This window comes from Syngnathus typhle, linkage group LG16 (genome assembly GCF_033458585.1).
Source record: "Syngnathus typhle isolate RoL2023-S1 ecotype Sweden linkage group LG16, RoL_Styp_1.0, whole genome shotgun sequence".
Classification (NCBI taxonomy): Eukaryota; Metazoa; Chordata; class Actinopteri; order Syngnathiformes; family Syngnathidae; genus Syngnathus; species Syngnathus typhle.
The window spans coordinates 10,459,470-10,485,021 of NC_083753.1; the positions used below are offsets into that span (position 1 = coordinate 10,459,470).

At 40.8% G+C, this 25,552-nt stretch overlaps 1 protein-coding gene across 1 annotated transcript; it reads right to left on the reverse strand.

Moving 5' to 3' along the window:
• Positions 1 to 800: 800 nt before the first annotated feature.
• Positions 801 to 19,870, reverse strand: impg1b (interphotoreceptor matrix proteoglycan 1b). Its single transcript, XM_061301614.1, has 18 exons — positions 19,438 to 19,870; positions 15,805 to 16,017; positions 14,392 to 14,558; positions 14,215 to 14,243; positions 13,965 to 14,014; positions 13,833 to 13,879; positions 13,609 to 13,758; positions 12,621 to 12,679; positions 12,287 to 12,471; positions 11,828 to 12,208; positions 10,451 to 11,757; positions 9,531 to 9,620; positions 5,752 to 5,971; positions 4,721 to 4,931; positions 3,568 to 3,753; positions 3,308 to 3,491; positions 2,392 to 2,475; positions 801 to 1,227 (listed from the first exon to the last, which is right to left on the reverse strand). The coding sequence occupies exons 1-18, from the start codon at positions 19,505 to 19,507 to the stop codon at positions 1,144 to 1,146; spliced, it is 3,717 nt and encodes a 1,238-aa protein (XP_061157598.1). The 5' UTR covers positions 19,508 to 19,870; the 3' UTR covers positions 801 to 1,143.
• Positions 19,871 to 25,552: the final 5,682 nt, after the last annotated feature.

Here is a 25,552-nt window from a genome sequence, read left to right on the forward strand (position 1 = left end):
ATTTTAAACGGAGGGAAATGAGTGGCCCATGTTCATCCGAGGCTCGCACGCTCACAAAGTGATCAGTTAAAGCAGATTAAACGTTCACCGAAGGAATTGGTTCTTCAGCTTGCACGTTTAAGCGTGCTCGAACGAGATAAACACGGTAAATTATCTCATCAAAACAGTCATTCGTCTCAATTAACGAATTGCCAAATGTGTGCCGTCTGGTTATTTATCAAAGGGGAATTGTTATTTTCCTGCCGTTATATGAAGAAAGGCAGCTAAAATTGCGGGAATCAAATCCTGATGTCTTTTTTTATGCGTTTGTTTCAGTGGATGACAATTAATTGAGGCATGGCTGTGGTTACAGAAATATTTTTTGTCTTGAAATTAAAAAAGAAGACAATTATATGAGTATAAATATTTACCTATTGGAGGATACCCAACAATTATTTGCGGTATGACATTTTTGAGTGGATATTTTTCCCTCATTGGGAGACAAAATTGTGTTTTTTGATTATTTGAGGCAAGGCATCTTTCAGCACATCCCCTCATAGGAAAAAAAAAGTTTTATTTGAGTTGAAGCGTTTATTTCTGTGGACAACACATCCTGAAATTTATGTATGGCCTCAATTAACAGAAAAGATTTTTTCGATAAGGAAAACAAAAAAATGAATGGGGAAAATATTTAGCTGCCACAAAAAAAAAAGCTCTTATTGAACAAAAAACATTTTATTGGTTATTTATTTTAATAGTAAAATGTGTACAAAAAAAAAGATGATCAGACAGAGAACTTGTAAAACACCTAAACCTTTCTTTTTTAAGATATAATTTTTTCTGTAATTTTGGAGGCGGAACAATTGCGCATAAAAAGAACGTCTAAAATAAAATACCACCAAGTGTGTCACTATAAATAATAAATACCTCATTGTGAGGGAAGAATAGCCATACAGGCAATTTTCCTACCATTCATTTTATGTAATAAATATTCGATTCCACGTGAAAACAACGGCAATCCGCACACATTGGAATATCCATAGCGCTGTCTAACAAGACACATTCATCACTATGAACAATTCATCATCTAATACTTTACGGGGACTTTGGGGAGATCCTTTGCTCGCTATGTTGCCGTAGCAACGGTGACCCAGGGACGCGCCATCACACCATGGTGGCCTCACTGCCTTCGCCGTCTGATGTCCACAGAAGAAAACACGATCTGTATTCATTTGGCAGCCTCCACGTCTGAGAGATGTAAGAGGAGATACAATAGATACAAAAAAAAAAAGTCCACACACTCTTCTTGAAATGTCATCATTTTAAAAGTGTTTTCACGTTTTATGTAACTGTGCACGATGCATAGCCTCTGATTAACCCGAGACAAAGTTCCGCTGTTGGCGTGGGATTTTCCTGACATTTTCATTTCCAAAAGCCATCGGGTCCACGGAGAGTTTCCAAAGCATCAGAGAGATTGTATTTTTAAAAAGATATGAATCAGCAGACAGGTACCAAGGAATTTCTAAGGTATTAAATATACCATGGAACACTGTGGCGGCTTTACTAAGAACTTGACTTTTCCACAGAATTGATTAAAAGGGGTGAAAAAAACTCAACGGGGAGGCTTCGAGGAGGCTGACAGCTGAAGGAGCAGCGAGAATTTCTGGGAGGTATTACCTGTCTTCTACTAACAGAATCAAAAGAATCATTTTTGATCATTTTTATGGCTTTTTGCAGAACTCTGATAAAACTTATCTGCTGAAACCATCATTTGTATCTTTATCTGCAACACTTGACTATTTATATGCATGATTGGAGGGTAAAGTTGAACCTTGGTTTGCCAATAAGATTTTCAGCCAACTTTGTTTTGGTTTATGAAGTATCATTCAATTTTCTTTCTGGTTCAGCTTTTTTTTTTTTTTTAGACGAAATATTCTAATTGTGGATTATAGAAACTTGGTTAAAAAGCCTACAAAAAGTTCAACAGTATCATAAAGCAGGAATTTCTGTCAAGTACTGGCTGAGTCCTACACGTGACAACAATCGCCTATATTTTTATAAGTCCGGTTCATGGGGTGGAATGATGTCCAAGTCAGACTAAAATTGCTCAAAACATCCATAAAGTGGTTCATCAAAATCAGAGCTTAATCTAGCATATTGCTAATGCACATTTAGCAATGTTGTTGTTGAATGATTGGGTCTGGTTCATAAACACATTTTCCTTTTCCTGTGTCTCAGAGCTATACAATATTTCACGCAAACGTGATAAAATATTCACAGCATACTTGAAGATGAAGTGCATATTTAACCTGAAGGGAGCAAAGCATTTTTTAATCATGAATCCATCTCATTCTCACTCCTACTCTATCCTACTAGCCACGAGTGTCATTTGACAGAGTGTACTTTTCTCACCTCATTGTGCGGAATGCATTGATGGAAGTCCACCAACTCCGATATTAACTTTTCGGATCTTGTGGTGTAGAGTTGTCTGGGGATCTGCGGGAAAGACACACACGCCCAAAAGGTGGACACCCACTGTGTTTACAGCACGCTTCATTAATTTCTTATGCCTGCAGTGGCGCCTAGAGAGCACGTAAGCAGATGGAGAGTAAATAAAAAGTGACGGGCGCTACAGTGCAACAAGCATTTTGACCTGAAGCTATAACTACACAGCAGATGTCATCTATGGAGGGTTTTGAACAGCAGCTTTGGAAGTTTTGCGACGTTGTAGGGAGCCTCATCTGTGTTTCGTGCCCGCAGAGAAGATCCATACACAGTTGATGCAAGCACAGTAGAACCAGTATTACTGTTTTTCCAAAATACTCAGGTTAACATCAAATTTTAATCAGAGCCCTTAAACATATTTGGAACTTTCTTTTTTTTTTTTTTATAAAAGCTTGTGAATTAAAGATCTCACCATGCATTGGAATTTAATGCTATGACAGTTCCACTTGTTGCTGGAATCCTTGACTCATAAAATCTTTATTTATTTATGTATTTATTTATCAATAAGAAATGTTCAATCAATTTATTTACTTATTTGTTTATTCATTCATTTATTTATCTAGCGTTTTGCTGACCACCTGAGATATTTCTGGCCCCTCCATGGCCCCACCGCTCCAAGGGGAAAAAAACCCCACCCAAAACGCATTATTCCTATTTCCGTTCCATCCTACGGGTAAATCTATTTCCAAATCAATTGCGTGGAAGGTTAGAGTTTCTGATGCCACAAATGACTGAAGAGTGTGTTAGAGCAGTGAGTCATCTACTTGAGCGGTTAGTAGCGTGATTGTTAGTCCAAGTGCTTGTACCGCTCAGCACTATGTACCTCGATACTGAGATGTATGTTTTCAACTGAGGCATACACTTCCTGCTCAGAATGATGAGAGCCAGACGAGGCCAAACTGGTGGGATACGGCAGTGTGGACACTTGGCTTAAGATGCCATCGTCATTCTCAAATACTGGGTTGACCCTCAAAGTATTTTCAAAAGGATAGGGAGCAAGGCTGTGCCTAGTGGGGGAAGGAGGGAAGACATTTTGAAAAAGCCTCACATGACCAAAATAACGCCAAAGCGTTTCCAACTTACACCAAAGTCACCGCCTTCCTCGTTGCTGTGTACTTCTTGTTAACGAACACCAGGATACCGATGATGGCGCAAATGAGGCAGAGGCTCCCAACGAGGCAGGTTACAATTAGCGACGGGTCGAATGGTACCGAAACCAGCTCTTTGCAGCGCTCCCCATGGTAGTGCCAGTATTTGCCTACAGGGCATCTAGAACATGGAAATTATCTAGGTTAGCTAGACCCAGGCGTAAATAAAACTAACTACTTTGTGAATATTTTGCAGTCATTTTAGTGAATATGTCACCCCACTGCCATGTAGTAAATGCAGAGGTTGCCATGTTAATGAATATCTACATACTAGCTTGTGTGCTAAAATCTAGGAAGAAATTATGTATGATATTATATATGTATTCAATACAAATTTATCTTCAAAGTCAATAAACTAAACAAATGGGTACCATATCTTCCAGACTATAAGGTGCACCTTAAAACCTGAAATTTTCTTAAAAGCCGACAGTGCGCCTTATAGTCCGGTGCGCCTTATATAAGGACAAAGTTTTAAAATGGGCCATTCGTTGAAGGTGCGCCTTATAGTCCGGTGCGCCTTATAGACCGGAAAATACGATACATGTTTTTACAAACGCAGAAACAGTCAACAAAATGGCTCGGAATCTTGTTTTGGTTATTGGCTGTTTGAATTGTGTTGTTTGAGTTGCAAACTAATGGCTGTCGATGCTGTGCAGAAAAAGGAACAGAGCGTCAGCAGGAACTGAAAGTCAGAAAGACAGCCAAGGGAAATTGATTTTTCAACTAATCACTGGTCTGTAATATTTACTGTATAAAATATATCTCGGGGAAAAAAAGGAAAAGGGCCCTGTCCTAGAATTTCCCCGTGTGGGTCAAAACCTTATCTTATGTGGTGGGGCACTGTCTGCCACCTCCCCGATTACTGTTTTCCCAATAATGAGTTTCAGCAATTACGAAAACAATCATTATGCCTTTTCTTTCCATTTTTGCAACCCTTATACAAAGATGAAGCTCAGACATTTTTTTTACTGCAAAATCCAGGTCCAAAAAGTAAAAACCCTATCTCAGTTTGGTTTGAACCTGCAGTTAAAAAAGTTTGTCTATTGTCTTTCATATAATTGTTTCGTGCTGTTTTCCTTGTACTATACCTGCATGTGGCTCCATGGCCGGGGATAATTTCACACGAGCCTCCATTGAGGCAGTAGTCTGGCTGCAGGTCGCATGCGCTCTGACACGGAAGGCCATTCACAGAGCTGTAGCCCGGGTCGCACAGACACTCGGCCTCGTTGTTCCAAATGTCCGCCACGCAGCGTGAAAACTCATTACAGGTCAGGAACTTGCACGGGTCCGCTTCGTCGTCTGCAGAAAAAAGCAGCCGTGTGACATTATCGTGGACGCGGCGTGCATAGTCGGCCGACCGACCGACCGCCATCTCCAGGATCAGAGGATGAATGAAAGGGCACTTTGATTGATGAGAAGTGAAGCGTCGACTTTTAATAAGATATACAGTCGGGAACTCGTGGGTGCTAACAAGATGCATCGCGTGTATGCTGCGGTGCGAGAAGGAGGGACAACTGGGGACTTTGACCTTGGGGCATGAATAAGCATACGACTTGAGTCCAGAAGTCAATAAACTTCATGAGAGAAGAACGAGTCAAGCTCTATAAGTTTTATATTACTATTCATGACCACGTCATCGAATGTGAAGTCAATGGAAGAATGTACTGAGAGCTGTAACTTTTCTCAGTTGAAACACCCATCACCTAATTGTTAGCACATCTTTTACCATGATGTGTCTACTAAGCATCCAATTAAGCATTAATCAAACTTGTGAAAATAACATTAAAATTAATTAATTCTTAACTAATTCTTCAGCCACATGAATTGCCATTTTTGCCCAGTCGGGTCCTTTGGAGACAGAATAAATTAGCCTCACACATCAGTTTTACAGTTTTACACAATTGGGTGGACTTGTGCACCATGCGAGACTATTATATGACATCAAAACAACTAATTCCTCACATTTCAGCATTGTGATCCCACTGAGGGTTGTCAGACTTTTTCTTTTACTTAGAGACTACCTTTTGTGGTTGAACAATTGAAAAAACAGAGAAATAATAAAAAAAACAACTTCTTTTCAAGGAGTGTAGTCGAGATTCTATCAGCAAGGACATCTCACCTTGTTCTATCTCCAGCGAGCGGCTATCGATCTCAATGTCAAGACGTTTGGCTGCGGCGCTACAGAAGTCTTCCAGAACACAATGCACCGCCTCAGTCACGTTGTACGGCACTTCTTTCTCCAGCTTCAGTCTGCTGTTCACCACCACGCTGCCATTGCGGAAGTTGAGGATTTCCAGTTGCTTGAATCCGGTCAGATTGGACTCAAGGTAGGGTAAAAGCTAAAAAGTAAGAGAGAAGCATATTCATTTTTGATAAGTTTGTCCTGACAAAAGTAGAAGCGTGATTTGATTTTCTTAGCTCTATGTGTGGTTACAAGCTTGGTTAGTATTCAAGAGAAGGTGGAAAAAGGGGCTTTTAAATCAGGGTTTGAAGGTAAGATCAGAGCAAGCAGGAATCGTGTCTTGATCCTGGGGAGATAAGACGCATTCAACATCTACATCCCCCTGAGAAGAAGACCACAGGATCTACTTTGAATCGTTTCGCTGGTGAGGTTGGCATGGCATCGTCCAATCCAGAAGCTATTCGGGTCATATTTTACTGTGCGATCACTATGAATAGTTTGCCGTTTAATTTTTAATGCGAGCATGAAATCCCGCCATGACGGCACATGCCATAATGAGATCAAGAAGAGAAATTAGGGTTTCCGTATGTCAGAGAACGTGGTAATTGTAGTCACGAAATAGAGTGAGAGGGATCAGCCGCTTAGCAAAAGACAAGCGTAACAAGCGAGGCCTTGCATGCAAAAGCAACAACAAGCCAACACTGCAGACCATAAACGCTGCTTTTTATTTCAGACGAGGAAGACGGGAAAAAAAGACTATAGAGACGGAGCAAGAATTCAACCGGTTCAAGTAATGGCCCCGCATCAATGGGCATCGATTGCACTCCCAACCCACAGCCGCTTCATGATGTGCTGCAAACGAAGGTAAACACCAAGCGAAGGAGATTAGGCCTTAGCTGGACGGGGCTGAGAAGCGGGAGATAAGAAGGCCTTAAGGAGCTCGCCTCTGATGGGGTTACTTCACATCTCGTCCACCGACGCGTTAGTGACAGCTACTTCCCTTAGGCTAATAGTCTCTGGCAGGTTGTTATCCACCATTCCTGACCGTTCTTCTCCAAGTGTCGATGGCAAATTATCCGTAAACAATCGATTCGAGACCAATCAGTGCCTCGGCTACCTCGCACGCGGAAGGTCAGAGTGGTGGTTTTATCGCAAAACCGCACAACAGTCGCATCCCATCTAGGCAGGAGAAACTACTGCTAGTTGTATCTACTGGTTCCCAGTGAAACATTCTTTCTCTGGTGTCACAAGGCCAAACGTCACAGCGAATAGAAACCCGATTTTCAAAAATTGCATCATTGTGAGTAATTCCAACCTCCATGTCCAGTTTTTAGTGGTTGCTTCACAAACCAGTAGGTACATTAAAGGAGGAGTTCAACAAGGGCAAGTTTCATGTATACATGTCAGACTGGGTGTGCAGCATCACTAATGGGGGTCTGGCAAAACCATTTAAATGGGCTCTTTTACGTCACATTCTTTTTTTTTCAAATAGCCCATTTAAAGGACTATTCTAGCAGACTATCATTGATTAAAGGTAGTAAGTAAATACTTACCATCTCAAACGTCTGACCACATTATTGTTTGTGCTTCCAGAAAGTTATAAACAAGGAATGATGAGAACTGCGCAAACCTTTGTTTGGGCAACCATTAAAGATTGGAGATGGAGAGGCTTTGTTTTTTTTTTTTTAATCCACATTTGTTAATTAATACATTTTCATTTGATAATGTGATATCAGACAGACAGGAGAACTTCTCTGTGGGGAAATAAATCAGCATCGTCAGCAGGAACAGTTCATTCCAATGATACGTGAACTGACAGTGTATTGGGAAGTAATCAGCTCCCTGGCCTGCGGGCTCGCCTCGGGCTAAAAAAACTACTTCAGTTACATGTTAGGTCTGCTCCTTTGCATTCGCACATGACAAAATGTTGAACCCTACAAACAGTGCAATCTCAATAGTCCAAAGCGCCTGAAGACGTACCATTTGAGTATTAGCTGAATTTTGAGTAACCTTGCCTGCAAGCTGAACTCCCACAGTATTTGTGAATTCACAAAAACACGAAAATCCATCTTGTCCCTGAGCCCGCTGATTTCCTTCCAGCCAGAAGTTGCCACATTTCCCAATCGTCTTCAATTATTGTACACAATCGTCCCGCTTTTCCCAACCAGATTACAATGGAAGCCCTTTGTGGTTTAAGCTTGGCGGTAGTGCTAGTTATAGTAACTACGGTAGATACGTTCACCCACGAGAGGGATTTAACAAAACCTCAACCAGTAGCAATTGTTCACTTTTATTCACATTAGAACGTACATTTCAGTTGTTTTCATATCTGAACAAGTACACGCAAGGTAGATGCTTGCAGATGCCCACACAGGGCGCAAAGCAGCTTGAAACCCTTAATAGCATGTGTGTGTATGTGTGTGAGTGTGTGTGTGTGTAGGGCAGGAACTGACCTGAATAACAGAAAGCTTCTTAGCATACACAAATGACAAACCTCCACAATGACTAAGGCGGACCAAGGTCTCATGATTCAGACTACAATGCGTGGGCCGGGTTAGCAACCCCAAACAGCAACAAACAACACACCTGTAGCACCCCAAAACAAATGAAAAATGGGCCACCTCACTCCTAAGGATTATTCTAATAATCATATGCTAACATTGTTTTTTACGAGAATTTAATACTCAAGCTCCTTTTTTTTAAAACCACCTATTCATTATAAATACTGTTTTTCCATGTTTATGCATCTATGGATTTAAAAAAAAAAAAAAGAATATTATGGAGTTTCCCTGTTGCAACACATTTGGTTCAAATGGTCAGATATTAAGATAGGTGGAGGAGGACTCCAATTGCCCATCGCTGTCTTGGAGGGACAATCACTCTTTATGTGAGTAGCAATATGCAATTCCAAATTTCGGATGAGCTATAATATTTAATCATTTGAAAATGGTTACGTGGTTAAGAATTATTGCAACACCATTAGTTGTCTACTAATTACAATTTGTATGAGATTTTACTAAATTGTTGCAGGAACATAAAGCCCCAACACATCCATGTTATGTTTCCCTCACAAAAAAAGACAAACTACAATGCACTGCACCACATTTATAAAATTTAGCTTTATTCCACGCAAAAGATTGTGGCTTAAGAATATCAACAAAGTCCAAAATCCGTTTATTCGAGCTCACAGTTAAATGAAAACCAGGTTATCTATGTTTAGCCTAAACATATTATTTTTATATATCATGTAAAAAGTGGCCTACATGTTCTTTAGGTAGTCTCACCCCAAATAATTGTTTTGATTTCGAAACCAATTCCGCATTTACTTCTTAATATTTTGTCGTACAATAACGTGTGCTGCCCCCTATAAATCTGAAACGTGAATTAAATGTCCTTGTTTGTCATTTTTACAGTGGTTAAAAGAAATTCACAATACAGCATGCAAATCAATGAGCAATAGCGGTGATTTAAATTTAAAAACATTTTAGTAATGTTTCCCTCACAGCCAACTATATGTAACACACAGTTTAAGGCAAAAACAACCAAAGCTAAATATAAAGGCAGTTATAGTGACGTCTAAAAGTGAAAAGTGTGTTAGTCTGGCTTCAGTTTGTCATACTGAGTTAGGAAAGATGCATTCAAAAGTAGTTAGGTAAGAAAAGTTTGCGCTCTCTCTGAGATGTCACACAAGTGAGTTCCAATATGGAAAAAAATACCGGTATGGAGGCTAAAGTCGTCTGTCTCCTAGGCCCAGATTTACTGGATGCTCCAGGATTTGGCGGCTTTCTGGGCCCAGAGTGTTGAGTCTGAGTGAAACACAATTATTGGTAGAACTTTTTCATTCCCCTTTTTTGACACTTGACTATAAGTAATCGTTTGACCTTAAAATGAAAAGTCAATGTGCTGGAATGTCAGTTTGTAATAAGAAGACAAAACAAAAGTGACCCAAAATTACCAAGCGAACATATTCAAGACCATCCAGGACACAGCTGCTATTCAGAGCTAGTGTCAGTGCCAAAGTCACTGTGTACATGTATAAACTTTAATATGTATGATGACATGATCAGAAAATTTCCATGTAAGTTTTGTTAGTGTTTAGCACATACATTCATTGGCTTGGCTTCTTTATGTTTTTTTAACTTTGGCTCGGGTCTTTGTCAGTTAGCAAATGAATGATTGTCACTTAGTCATTTTGCATTTCAACACAGCAGAAAAAATAAATAAATTTAACAACTCCTGGGGCAGCCACCAAGTAAAAAAATAAAATTGAAAAGTTACTTTCTGATTATTGTGTAGTTTCTACTCCTAACCTAATATGGTACAGTGCTCAATAGTTACTATTTGCTGGCAAGAGCACGCTTAAATTGAAAGTTGGCTTTTGTTTATCACCACATTAAACTTCTGAACAAATATAAAATATATATATAAGTCAAGGAAAAAAATTGAAATCCGTTATGTTTGGCTCAATTGGCAGTTGTGAGAATAAGGCTAGCTACAAAGTGCAGCCTCACAAAGTCCATATTACGCGCCAATCACCTTGTCAAACATTTTCATCACACTGATGAAGTCATAAAAGAAAATACCCCAAAATAGAATGCATCAACATTACATCCAGCATAAAAGCTTGTGTACCTACCAGCTCCAGAAAGGTGTTCTCCAGTGATTTATATTCTGGGGAGGTCTTGTTGAACAGGTCGTCAGAAAACATCATGTTCGTCACTCTCAAGCTAAAGAAAACTACTAACTCTCTGCTCTGCCGTATCGCGGCCAGCACAGGAGTGCTGGCTTGTCTTGAGGCTGGAGCGGCTGTGGACCGCTGGTCAGTCTCGGAAGGGTATCTAACACTACTGATGTCCTCTTCCAGTGGCTCGGTCATTTCTGTCCCACCCTGGTTTGACTCTACATCGTCCTGGACGTTAGAGTTTTCTGAAGGAAGCTCCACCAAAGCTGGGATCATTCCACTTGACTCGACTTCGTGTATTTCGCTTGGGACTGGGGTAGGGGGTTCGCTTGGAGATTCCCCAGGGGTCTCACTTGGTATTTCACTGGAGACACTAAGTGGTTCCGTGGGGACTGGTTTAGGAGCTTCACTGGGGACCTCCACAGAACCTTCACTGGAGACTTCATTGGGGACTTCAGTGGGAGCAATGCTGGCAGTTTCACTGTGGGTCTCACTGGGTGCTTCACTGAAGACTTCACTCGGAGCTTCATTGTGGGTCATGCTGGCAGCTTCAGTTGAGACATCGCTGGAGACTTCGACTTGGAGCCCACTTTGGGCTTCACTTGGGAGTTCACTGATGACTTCAATGGTGGGTGCACTAGGAACATACATGGGAGCTTCAGTGGTGGATTCAATGAGGATATTGTGGAAACTGAATACTTCAGCGGTGGCTTCAGTAGAGATTTCGTTGGGAAGCTCCCTGGAAGCTTCACTGGGGACATTGGTGGACACATCATTGGGGACTTCCATTGGAGCTTCACTGGAGGTATCACTAGAAGTGTCACTAGGGTCTTGTATGAAGTTGGTTGGAACCTCACTGGGAATTTCACTGGCGACATCATTAGAAATTTTGATAGAGGCCTCACTGGGAATTTCACTGGCGACAACATTAGGTATTTTGATAGAGGCTTCACTGGGAACTTCATTAACTATATTCCTGACTACTTCATTGAAAGAGTTTGCTACACTGGAAACATCAATGGAGGCTTTGGTGGCGGCAACGCTTGTCACTTCATTGGTAAACTCGATAGGGGCGTCATCTTTGCCCTCAAGTGACGGTATAGGCTGCAGGTCAGGCTCTGGTTCCATGCCTATGTTAACATCCTCAGGTGACAACAACTCGGATTCTGTGCCAGAGAGGTGAGCTTCATCAATGATCAGCATTTCAGGATTGGAGTCTGGTGATGACGAATCATTCTCCCTTGTGTCTGCCCCTTCAGGTTCTTGCAAAAGAAAGAAAAAATACTTTCAGACATGTTTACCCGAAAAGAAATTATAACTTCATCGCCTCACCTCCACTGTTACCTTCCATTGTACTTGTGTCAATGACCCTCGCCTCTTGTCCTTGTTCTAGGATGGCCTCCGGTGTTGTATCTGCCATGATGAGGTCAGTCATCTCCCCCGAAGGATCACCTCCGGAGACATCCTCCACTGCTGCTGCCACTGGCACCTCATCAGTGGTTGTAGGTTCAGAGGTGGATTCTGGGAGGATGGTCAGTAAGGAAGGCACCGAGATGTGTATTTGAGGTTGAATTGTGGTACTTTCAAATGCATTTTCTGTCGCTGCCACTGTGGGGAAGAACTTTGGTGTGATGTTCTCTTCAGTGACCTTGATGGCATCCCCGCTCCCAGTGGTGTACATGCTGAGAGCGGCATCTGGGTAAGCAGTAGTTACTGACAAGAAACACAAGAAAAATCAATCTGACTTTCTCCTCAGCAGCTCTGCTCCTGCAGCATGGAAATTGCGCTTACCAACTTCAAAGGTGAGATACTGTATGTCCAGCGGAAGTGATGGCTCCTTTTGTAAAGCTTTCACTATCATTTGTCTCAGTTTCAGAGCATCCACATGTGTCTGTCCGTCTGGAGGTCCCGGTTCATCACTCTGTTCCGTGTCTCCATTAAAGACCACAGCATAATGGAGAATGGCATCCTGTGACCTGATTCACATAACAATTCAAGTCATAAAGCTGCATGAAGGTAATGTTTATGGACTACATTGACGACTCAGCAACACAACAAATCCACAAAAGTATTCAGGTAACAAATGTGTGCAATTGTGGAATTTTCAACAATAACAGTAACTCACCTGAATTCCAACATGCGAATTTCTTTGAATCCTGCAATTTTTTTAAGTGCATGAAGTATCTACCGAAAAAAAAAAAGAGGCATAAACTCAAGTACAAAAGTTAACTTCATTTCCATCACAACCATAATTTCTTGAAAGTGAGCAGCGGTAGAAGAAGTTATCCTCACAGCCCTAAAATTCTCCTAGCTTTCCTCAAATTCCAGTCAGCATCACAATATATTCTCCTCTCTAATAGCCAAAGAGACTTCCTCCTATGTTACACCCCGACACCTTTGCCATTTCGCCTCCAACGCTCTCGAACTCCATCCCAGACAACATCTGCAACTCTCAGCCACTCAACTGATTTAAAACCCAATTAGAAACACATCTGTTTAGAAATGCCGATAATCTCTCCTGCCTTCCCAAATCCGAACTCCCAGCGTGGAACTATCACTACCGTGTCAGTGCTTCAAATTGATTACTTCCATTTCCATAGCAATGCTGGGCTTGCCAAGAGATGTGTGGCCTAAATACATCAATAAATTTACAGTCCAGTAGAAGTTGCTGCACTGCCAAAGCTGAACATTTGAGTTGATAGGGGAATAAATCACGTCAGATATGGTAGCCTTCCCTAACCATTGAGAGTATGAGGTGACACTGGAGTACTTATTCACCTAATTAGCTCGACGCCTAACCTTCTGGGTTGCGCGCTATAGGACCCCCTATGGACATTGATTCATGACTGTGTTTGGGCCAGGAGTAAAGTGGACACACTCCACCGTCCGTCCCAATGTGGCTGTAAGGGAAAAGAACCACTTGGATTCAGTCCAGGTCATAGAGTAGCTACAGTCTACAAAGAAAGGCCAACACAGCCTTAAAGAATAGGTGACGTTTATATCGGATAGACTCCAACTGTTTGGATATTTTGATGCTTCTTTCAAGAACCCAACTCATCCAAATACTTTTACATATAGACTAAACTTCTTCAAATATGATTGTGAGATCGTACCTTGTCTGTTATTTCTCCGGTGATGTCATCAGCATCAGCTGCCTGGGGGTTATGCAGCAACTCGATGTACGATGGCTCCACAATGGTCGCGTTGAATTCTACAATGTACTCCCCATAGCTTTCTTTTATCATATTCGGCTTTTCTTTCATCTGGCAAATACAAATGCGTTATTCAGTGCAATGATTTTCCTGTAAAATAAGATGCTGAAATTGTGTTTTAGTACCTCTTCAGCTTCTGTTGGAATGAGAATCACTGGGGGGGTCCTGGTGCCTGAGACCAAATGAAATATGCACGTTAGCATACTGTTTGTTTTCCGATGTTAAACACATATGATATTGGTAGATCATCAGCTCACTTGTTTTTAAGTCACATTCCACCCTTGGTGCCGCTGTTTCCACGACAACACTGGTAATTGAGACAGTCGTCATTAGAACGTGACTTCGTATATTAGGCAAAGAATCACGTTTGGTAACAAATTTCAATCAAAGTGGAAAAGATTTGTTCAATTTTTATTCATTTATCTTTGACTGTTATGTACTACAACAGTTTGGATAACAAAAAAGGAAACGTACACATACAAAGAAAGCTATTGAGCTTGTACCTACCCTTTAAGTTCAGCTTGCTCGGCCACTCTCTGAAAGGCAGTTGAAATTTTAGTTAATTTTAAAAAATATATTTTTATTATTCTTGCTGCATTTTGGAATAATGTTGATGTTTACGAAAAATAGTCCAATTTGACTGTTTTTTATTAAGATGACAAATACAAGCAAATTAGGACTCACTCGGGCCACCATGTCCAGATGCTCCTGAGAACTGCTGAAGTTCTGAGCCAGATCGTCCATACAGAGGTTTTCATGTTGACAGGTGTAAACCCAAGATCCGTACTCCTCAGTGCTTGGCACCCGGTCCAGGAAAATGCGAAAAGCCTCCCAAATGGCTTCCTGACAAACTAGAAAAGAAGAAGCAAATTATAGTCTGCTAAATAAAGTAGACACGAAGCGGTGCACCTTATCATTCATATTTGGTTTTTAATTGCACAGGTCTGTTTTCTGATCTTTATTTACATTTAATATCAACTGTAAATATGTGCTGATGAAATTCTCTCATAGCTTACAGTTTTCTTCATAGGGAAATTGGAGCATGGAAAATGTGCAAAAATGCATACATTATTTTTAGTGCGTTGGAATTAATTACTTTAAATTAATATTTCCGTTTTCATAAATATTCATATATGTATCAATGTAATTATGTAAATCCACAGCGTAAACCGGATCGCTTCCTAATAATGTTTGAGCATAATTCCAAATAAAGTACAATAACATAAATAAATAAAATACTAAATTTAGTTGGTCCACTTCAATAAAGGTCAACTTATTCATGTTTTTCAATCTGCCACATTTGCATATCTTTATGAATATAAATTTCCCAAACACAATGGAGTCTTCTTGTGCCTGCAAGGTCCAACGTGTCCAACATCATCTTTATTCTCTGACAAATTAATTTCTGCATGCAGCGATTACGTCCACAACAGCAAAGTCATCCTGCGCCCTTTTTATTTTTTAAATGACACATTGGAGTCATGCACTTTATCAACTGCTGTATTGTAAGAGTGAGGTGGCCATTTTAATGCACTGCTTGAATCAAACGCAATCTATTTTCTGGACAGAGAACATTTGCATATAAATACTGGCTATCAAGGCTTCTTTGTGTCTTCACCAAAAATGATATATCCGTTTGCTATTATCATTATTGACATGTTAATTCTTTAGATATTTTATCTTTTTTTATTTTCAAATCATATTTAGCAAGTATGAGAACTGTGATAGAGGGAATAAACGGATTCAGCTGGCATCTGTATTTTTCTGAAATGGAAAAGTTTTAGAAGTGTTCGGTGAAAGGTACAAGCCCATCCAGACAAAATGATTGAAGTAAAAGACAAGGCTGACTTGTAAGAACACCAATCTTGGAACTAATCAAGTTCTCAGGGCAAGGACACAGCTGAGGAGAGCAATTTGCAAAATGATTAGTTGCTAAAAGTTTTCCAAAGAGCCACCAGTGAATAGATGGCCATCATTTTTTTAGAGATAGTTTATTCTTATGACGTATATACTATTAAAATATATTTTAAAAAATACATATTTCAGTGTGTGACTTAGATTCACATCAAGTTAAAAAAAATGCATTAGCACATTTACCTCGGAGTTTATAGTATGCTCGATGGCTGCCGATGACAGCTTTTATGGTCTCCTGGGGACATACTTTGACACCAGTGGTGAAAATGGTCGACCTCTTCCTCCGATGTCCTTCCTCGCTCGCTTTGTTACTGTTGTATTTTGTCAATCTAGAAGCTTCTAGAAAGTGCCGATACTTAACATCCCGGAGCCCGGAAATACCGTGGTGCTGGATGTCTGCAAGGAGGAGGACAACATTTATATATTTTCTCATATATACGTCTATATGTATCGTATTTTCCGCACTATAAGGCGCACCTAAAAACCTCCAATTTTCTCAAAAGCCGACAGTGCGCCTTATAATCAGGTGCGCCTTATATATGGACCAATATTGAGCCACTACAGAAGGCGTGTCCAAAGTCCGGCCCGCGGGCCAAATGTATATATCTTATATATGGATAAAGTTTTAAAATGGGCCATTCATTGAAGGTGCGCTTTATAATTCGGTGCGCCTTATATATGGACAAAGTTCTAAAATGGGCCGTTCATTGAAGGTGCGCCTTATAATCCGGTGCGTTTTATAGTGCGGAAAATACGGTATATATATATGTGTATATATCGTCATTGGCTAATCTAAATGTCAATCACTACATAAGTCACTCATTCTTCACTGGCCAGTCCACATAATGTTGAATGTCAAATGTCACCCTTTCGACAGCATAGAGCTTAGTTTGTGCAGGATTAGCGCCTAAGAAAGATTTGAAAACTTGACAAATAACACGTTCGGCCATGTGGGGCACAAGTTGCGACACAGTGCAGGAGAAACTAATTCGGGGCTGTTGCACACACCATTGCGCCACTCGTCAGTATTGCATCAGAGCTGTTTGAAAAGAAAAGCCGGCATTGTGATGCCAGGTGGCAACCCTCAGAGGGCTTCTTAAGAAAATAAGCCAGGTTTTATGAGCCCCCAAACACAGACGGGAAGTCGTCAGACCCAAATAACAAACGGCCTTCCTCTGGATTATCAACAAGATTGAAGAAAACTAAAGATTTTTGGGGGGGGTTGTTTTTTGGGAGAGAAACAACATGAGAGATCAATTCTGCAACGTGACCCTCTTGCAATTCTGGCAAGCGAGATGAACTCTTGTGCAAACACTGGATAAACAACGTGCGGTACAGAGCCCTCAGTTTGTGCAAACATCTGAGATGAACACTAACGTTGTTGTTTGACTTTTTTTTAATCCCTCACAAAACTTGCTTTGACTATATATTGTACACACCTCTAGGAAATTAAATGATACTATCTGGTTTAACAAATACAGCCATAGGTATTGTCAGGTGTATTTAAAATCCAGATAGACTGTTGTTTTTAGGTTTGAAAAATATTTTATGCTTTAATGATTAACTTGTTTTTGAATGATAGGAAAATTCCATGTTCACATCATTGCTGCAATAGCAAATAATTATTCTGCTTAAGGTTTGTGCACGGATGTGACGCGTTGACGGAGTCGAGGTCGCAGTGCGACACACCGTACTGCCTATTCCAACAGTGAAAAGGGAAGCTGATAAAAATGTTAAATGTTCAGTATGTGACTTTAAGAGAAAGGATGCAGCGTAGGTGTGTTTTCCTCCTCCGTTAGCCTTGAGCATTGACACTCCAAAGCACGTCCGTCAGAGTTCCACGTTAAAGAGCAGCGGCACAACACTGAGAGAGCGAATAGTACACCTTTGACATGTCGTGCCAGGGAACAGCGGCCAATGAACAAAACTTTTAAGACAACCATTATGTCTCTTCACTCAACCTTGCTTTTTTTCATGCTTAGCATTACACGAGCACAGTGTTTTGTACTGCATTATAAGACACTTTTGTGAAAGGGAATAGAGAAATATGATTACTTTTCCCTGCACAAATATGCACTCAGAAATCCAAATGTAAAATAGCCTTGGACTGAGAATGTGAAAGAAAGAAAAATCATTGCCAGGAGAGACAACTAGTCACATTTTTACAGTATTTGTGGGGCGGAATCTTTTGTGGCCCAAAATCAAAAATGTGACGAAAACAAAAAAATAATCAAGTACATTCAAAACAACAGCCTTCAATTAAAACAATTTCAAAATATATATTTTTTCATAACATTATGATATTTTTTGTCCTTCCAATTTTTCTCTAATTTTGGATGGACTGATGGATGGACGAACAGATGATCGAACAGTTGGTTGGATGGACGTTTTATGACGACCGCACTTCCAAGCGGAAATTCATTTCACATCATTTTTGATAAAGAAAAACTCCAAATGAGGGTCTTTTTGGGGGTGTTGTTTTACTGTGCACATGCACAGCCACGGGGATGAGAGCAGGGAGGAGGGACGGGAGGCCCTGATGGCCGACGCAGGCGCAGGAGGTCGCCCGGCGGAGTTACGAGCCAGAAAAGATTAGCGTCCTGTGACGCCGGGAACAGAATGGCTTTTGTTTCCTTCAGCGTAATGAGCTCAAGCGGGCACATCACACCGATCAAGACACCAGACGTTATCACATTATACTATCCACGCACACACAGCCACCTGTTTTGTTCATAGCTAACACTAAGTTGTGTGTTTCAACTAGCATTTGTGGATCTAATAAAAAGTTCCTCATTACATCCCACAGTGGAGGGCTTTTAACGTCCTTGGGAATATCATAATATTAGGTAGTATAGGTACATCTGCACGCTTTCTTCAAACAAAGCAGATCATCAATTGTTCTGCCTTATGCGCAGCTTTGAAGAAGACAAAGAAGAAGAAACAAAACAAAAGCAAGCACAGGAGATGCAAACAACTGTTTCAGCCTCAGCTGAAGAAAGACAAAAAACTGGCCCTAATGTCACTGAGGTCACAGTGTGTGTTAAAGAGGCGGTTAACTCTTAACGAGAGGGTGGACACATAAAAAAAATGCTCAATATGATTATGAAAATACATGATAAAAGGACGTTTCCCTCAAGAATGTTGTTGTGAAAAATAAAAGCATATTATGACTACTCAACCACTTTATTGCAAAAATACTTCAGTTAGCAAAGCAGTGTGTAAGACAAGCTAAAATCACGCAATGACAAAAAAAAAAATGAATTAAATGAAGGGAAACATTTTAAGATTGTACTGTATGATTGGCCGAGTTTTATTATTCCTCTACATTTTCGGGATGACTGAATGATTCTGATGAGGACACCAAAGGCACTTTTTTTTTAATGATATTGAAACAGAGCTTTATACTAAGAAAAAGAGCTTTTGATTTGATGCAGTCAAGTTCTACACTGTTGCAAGTTACAACCTCAATAAGAAGCACAATACATGGTAAGAAAGAAAGAAATTTAGAATTTATTCAACTGTATATCAGGACTATTTTTCTGATTTGATAAACCATAAGAGCTGAATCATAAGATTTCTTTGTTGATTTACGAGTTCTGGTGCCTCACATTCAACTTGCAGTTACCAATGGTGATAAAACTGCAAAATTTAAGACGCTCTTTGCTGGAAAATTACGATCGTCAATTCCATCTCGTTTGTGACTGTCCACAATCAAAACATGATAATTGTGGAAAGCTCTCGTGTTGGATCTCATTAGATTGTGTAAGGTACTTACTGCCCATCTGCCAAAACAAGCTCTCTCTGATGTTTTCCTACCTTTAACTTGACTTGCTTGGAGGCCCAGCGGACACCAAATGAAGAGGAATAGTATTAATTTAAAAAGCATGATGCGTTAAATTCCAAGGTGTTGATACAAGATGTCCAGGATGCCTCTTCTTGCAGAGTGTGTAGAAATATCCTAATGAATGCCGTCCGAGTTGTTGTCTAAGTTCCTGGGTGCCTCGGTGGGATCCCAGTGGCCGGTAGAAACGGCTGCATGGATGGACGAGCAGAGGGAGCGAAGCGGGTGAGAAAGAGGAGGGTGGGACACTCCCGGAATCCCGGCTGGACCTCGGGTCTCTTCCCGTCAGAGCGGCAACAGTGATGAGGTTACGACAGCGGATTCTGTTTAGGGTCTAATCCCTTTACCTTCTTCTCGCGGCTCGTAATCCGCCACGTGGACGCCCGGCTTCATCTCGTTAGCCGCCTTCTGGACACGAACGGACTCTGTCAGCTGAGCACACATTTGGGCCGTTTCCAAACAACCTGCTGGATGGCGCCGCCCTCTCTGCTTTGGTCCGGCTTGATTCTGATGGGAAAAAATGGCACACAAGACTTCTATTTGTGCATGTGCACAATGAGCTTTAGTCTCAATCCTTATCCAAGCAAACGTGTGGATTGGAAAGCTGTGTGTGTGCCCGAAAGTAATGAATTCTGCAACCTCTACGGGATGAGATCAATTTCAGACAGATATAAACAAATCATTCAATGCTGTGGCGACCCCTGACAGGAACAGGTCAAGAGTCAGTTCTTCATATTGTTGTCTATTACTGCTTTTTGCAACCTCTCGTATCTCCACTCTCAAGTATCACCATTGGTTTCATATTGTATTGCTTTTTGTGTTCTCTTTTGAATATCACAAATAAACTCACCGGTCGTGAATGTGTGACGCAAACGTGTTGGCGTGCGGCCTCGACGGTTGCCGTCGGAACGTATCAGGGCGGGAAGTCTCCGCGTGGCAAGTCTCCGCCCTCATCTCCTCCTGTGAAGAGGATTAGCCGTTCATGTTAGTTGCTAACAAATTGCTGCTGTAAATAAGCCTCTTCAGGAGCAGCCTAATCCCTCCTGGCACTTTTCTGACACACTAATCTCAATTTGGAAGAATCGAGGGTTCCGGTGCAGCACGTTATTTGGTGTAGCAATATTTAATTGGTGGTGTGAGTGGATTTGAACGTAAGAAGGAAAAAATGAGATTTTTGAAAGATTTTCTCGATCGGGAGAGAAAAGTGCGAGAGAAAAGGACTAAAATGGATTTTTATTGCATCACGCAGATGCTCAGGAGTCAAGACTTCAGTGCGTCTGCTTGTTGTGGAATACGTGTGGGAGATTTGCTTAATTGTAGCTGTCATTTTTTCTTTTTGTTTGCCCTCAACCATTGTGCACATCACATCACTCATGCTTTGTTCTATTGCTTCTGCATCAGGGAAATTTCAAAGCCACTCCGAGTGAGCACTCAGCTGCTTTTTGCTCTTGTGTCATAGATCGGACAAGGATTCTACTTACTGTCTTGTGTGACAATAACATTTGACGCATTCACTTCTCTCTTTCTTACCTCTAAATTTTGAATAACTGCGTCTTCAAATATTATATGCTTTAGGTCGTAATATCATTCCAAATTGGAAATCTTTACAGCTGTAAACTCCCGGAATATTAAGAACATTGATCTTCAGCTAGTTGGAGGGAGAATGAATGCAAATCTTTCAGTCCATTCTGCTTTGAATTGTCGAATTTCACCGTCCGCTTTTTATTCAGTGAAGTCTGAGCGTGCCATTTTAGTGCAATCTACACTCCTCCACCTGGCAAAATGTCAGCGAAAGTGGCGGTGAACTCAGTGACCCGGTAACAGGCTGTCTGCGTGCGTCTGTCGGGTCTCGATATACACGTGTCGACCCAAACAAGGCACATAGTGAAGGAAAACATTTTTCAATTTAAATGCGTCTACCACGTGACAGGTGCCCACCACATAGACATTGACTGAAGTGGGGCTTGCTAACATATTACCACTTTGAGAGTACCCATCTCGGAAAAGGACATAGTAGTTCAGGGGACACAAATCGGCTGCATATTGAGGGCCGCTAGTTTGGACTGGAATATAAATGACCGTATAATCAGTTTTGGAGGGTGTTGATTATTCACTAGCCCCTGATACCTGGTATCAGAAATGATACCGATTCAAGCTTTTTTTCAAGGTATAGGCAAATTGGCCGCCTCTTTGCAATCAGGACCTAATAATTTGAAATAAGAGTAGAAAATTGCCATACGTTCAGCCGATTTGAAGTGAAATAGCTAAATTGGGATATATAGGTTTTTCTTTTTTGTTTTGGAGGAATGTTTGTGGATCAAAAGTACTTGTGGTATCGATTCTTGGTATTAGTGCCTTGTTGAGTGCTTGTATCAGTCTGAAAAAAATATATACTTTTCATACTTTGGATGCCTTAGAATTTAATATTTCTGAATAAAATTATTCAAATTCATAAATAAGATGTGTTTTTGGAGGGAGGTAAATTTTGGGGGGAAAATCTAAAATTTTAAATGTTAATTGTGTAGTTCAGATCCACTGTGTTGATGTCCAAATTCTTGCAGAGCCAGCTTTGCTATATATTTATTCCCTAGAAGTCAAATGTCGCATCATTCCCGGCTCAGCATGCATCATCCTGTTAGTGGAATAAAGTGCCCCTCATCCATCAGGATTAGGGTCCGAGTCAAGATGAAGTCAAAAATGAGGATTAACGAAATCGACCCGGCCCATGGGCTTTACGTGCAAAAGTGACAGTGACGGTCTGCATCGCTGTTTGTGATTAAATCAACTGTGGATAAACGGAATCTAATTGGCGTGTATTCGCGCGGATTTGAAAAAATATCAACACCAGCATCAACTGTTCCAAGTGTGATGCTTAACCACAATGTGATGGCAACAAGCCTGACCTTCTCATGCAGATGATGGCTTGAATCATCGTGCAATTACAGAGGTCATTTTAAATTATGCAGCAGGGAGTAAAGGAGCACTTGCCATCTGTTTAGAGGACTTATTTCACTGCTGCAAATGCCTCCGCGAGCTATTGTCCTCTAAGTGCTTACATCCCTCATCTGTAGCTTTGCATTTGGATTGTATTCCATTTGGTGTACTTCATTTATCCCAACAGACGATACTTATTGCGTGCATTTCTCTACTCTGAGAACAAGTGAGACACATGGCGGGCCAAGAAGAGTGATGGCGGGGAGCCTTTGGGCATTTTGGGGGTAGTTTGTGTGATTGATTTCCTTTCATTTATTTGTTGCTGCAGTCACAATGTTGAAACATTAAACCCGGGTGTAGTTAATTGAATCTGATTTCATTTATCTTACATGCATGATGGAATCAGGCCTGCCTCATCGTTCTGAGGTTCAGGGTTCAAGACTATTCTCAGACTGTTCCTGTCCTTGCACTAGAACAGCTAGCACATTTGGGATTATTAATTTTTATGATCAATTGTGTTCCATTTTATATGTCAGAGGTGTGTTGGAGTCGATCTCAGATGATTTGAGGTGAAGCGTCAGCGTGTCAACATTGACACCTTGGCTGCTTTACTTTGCACGTGAGGATTGTCTTAATCTGCCGTAATCTGTGATGAAGATCTACTCATAAGAGTAGTAGCCGTTTGATTAATCGACCCCCAAGTGGTAAGGCTCGGCCTGGCCCGGCCCGGTAGCCTGTTAAGTGGATGATAAGCATCAAAAGTGGCAGAATGTATCAATGGATAACCATCAGGAAGTGGGAGGCAATTAAATGTGTGCTTCTGCTTCTTTTCTGGAAGGCCACAAGGACGCAAAGTAGATTGAGTGACTTGCTTAAGGTTGTGTTCCAGCATGCTGTCGATCCATTTGGTTTGAAAAGAAACTATTATGCAAATATCAAACCAGAGTTTTTCCGTTTACAAAACTCCAATTGAGTGGCAGCATGATTGGTGGCTCATGATATATATATATTTTTTGGCCATCTTTCCAAATAGGATCCCCTTAAATCGACCTTTATTTATTTCTAAACATTTGGTTTAAGAAAAACTAGTGGACATGCACATATGAGATGTTTTATGGTAGCTACAATATTCTATCTTTAAAAGAATTGGGTAGCCCTATAATATACTTGTATTTAAGTGGATTCCATCTAATATTTTCATTAATATTTCAGAACACATGGTTCAATCTGCTCGCATAGAGATCTGACATTTTCACAATATTCCCAATGGCCTCGTGCCCCTGGCAACCACATACCATACGTTTCTTGTTTCAGGGCTACATGGATCAGATTTCTCTGCTCCTTTACATAGTAGTAACCCAATCAAATCCAATTATAAAAACAAAAAAAATCTTTAACTAAAAAATGCTTAATGTAATAAATTGACTTAGATAATAAAATAGGAAAAACTTACATAAAAATAGATCATCCTTTGCACCAAGCAAAAACTGTCACAAAAGATATGAAGATTCCAATAATGATGAAAGACATCTGACAGTCCTGTCTTTGCTAACTTTGATTGGAAGAGATAAAAGAATATTCAAATTTGGCCTAATTATCATTATGCGAGCACGTTGACAGAACTCGACCTCTGACAAGGAGCGAGTATGAGATGACGCATGCAGTTGGGGTGGATTGCATGCTGGCACTGATCTGTTTGCCTGGCAACTACTATTAAAACAGATGGACAATGATGTCAACAGCGCGTACCGCGAGCGTAGAGAAACACAGCAAGCTTCTAAAACCAAATCGAATCAAAATGGCATCAATCTGAGAGATGCTCATTGTAATGTATGTCAAGCTTCCTGGACCAATGAGAAGCAACATGCAAGCACACGTCAAGATAACTTGATCAAATACAAGCAGATAGATGAGATGAAAGATTGAAGCTGTCATTGTGGAGATGGCATTAACTGCAACACGTGGGGGAAATTTCACCTGAAGAAGCTCTGATTAAGATGCTACGGTGACGAGATGTTTTATGATGAGGAAATAAGTGGTCCCGAGGCGTCGCATGGGAGCTTGAAATTGGGCTCACGTGGGGAATCATATCCAGCGCCGCTTATAACACAGACCACAGGTGGATGAAATGTTCACGTCTCGGCCCTGGAGGGATTCCAGTCCTCTCTACAAAGAGGAGGAGGAGGCGGTGGGGTGCAGGTAGTGACAAAATGGAGCCGTGAATCGTGCTATCCGGTATGTAATATCCCCAGTGGGCAGAGTTCATTTCATCAAGCAAGATCGGGGGGTAGAGCAAAGCTGACGTGTGCAGCGATGATAAGAAACAAGTGAAGGACAATGAGCCGACTGAGGAAGGAAAAGTGGAGGAGCAGGACGTTTTGAAACGGAGACAGTCTCATAAACGTAAAGGGGAGGATGTGGAAAGTAATTGAGTGGAGTGAGTACGGGACGCTGACAAAGAGGTCAAAGTGAGTGGCAGCCCATAAGATTGGAAGATGATTATGGAGTGACGATGAGCTGTGATGTACGATTTTGCTGAGGGTAATACAAAAAAAGCATGCATCCAAATCTAAATGTATAGATTTTGTCTGTTCGTCTATTTTTTTATGCCATGTATCCTTTTCGGGGTCACAGGTAAGCTGGAGACAATTTTGATGAGCGGGAAGTTGCTGACTGACAACCAACACAACAGACGCAATGATCGGATCTTTGGATCAATTCCAGAAAGAAAGCGGAGGATTAAATACAAGCAAATTGACGAGACACAATCAAGGGAGCTGATTGGTAAACATAAGGGACCCGGCTGATGAGAACAGGTGGGCACACAAATTTAACAAGGCATCATAATAAAGGGACACATGGGAAAACATGATAAAGAATAAATCCAATAAAAAACAAGATTGACAAAAATACAGATCATGACCCAAAAAGAGCCAATAAAAAATACTAACCGATAATTGGATTTAAATAAAAATGTGCACAGGTACCGGAATGCAGCAATCATTTTGTTCATTTATGACGATTTCACCCTGGAATTGATTATTTCTTGCTGCATCATTTCCAATGAAAAGAAATTATTTTAAAATGAGAATAACGTCAACAGGTTGTATTTGACCTTGGTCAGCTCTACTGAGAGTAAAAAATGGTTTGTGTCCC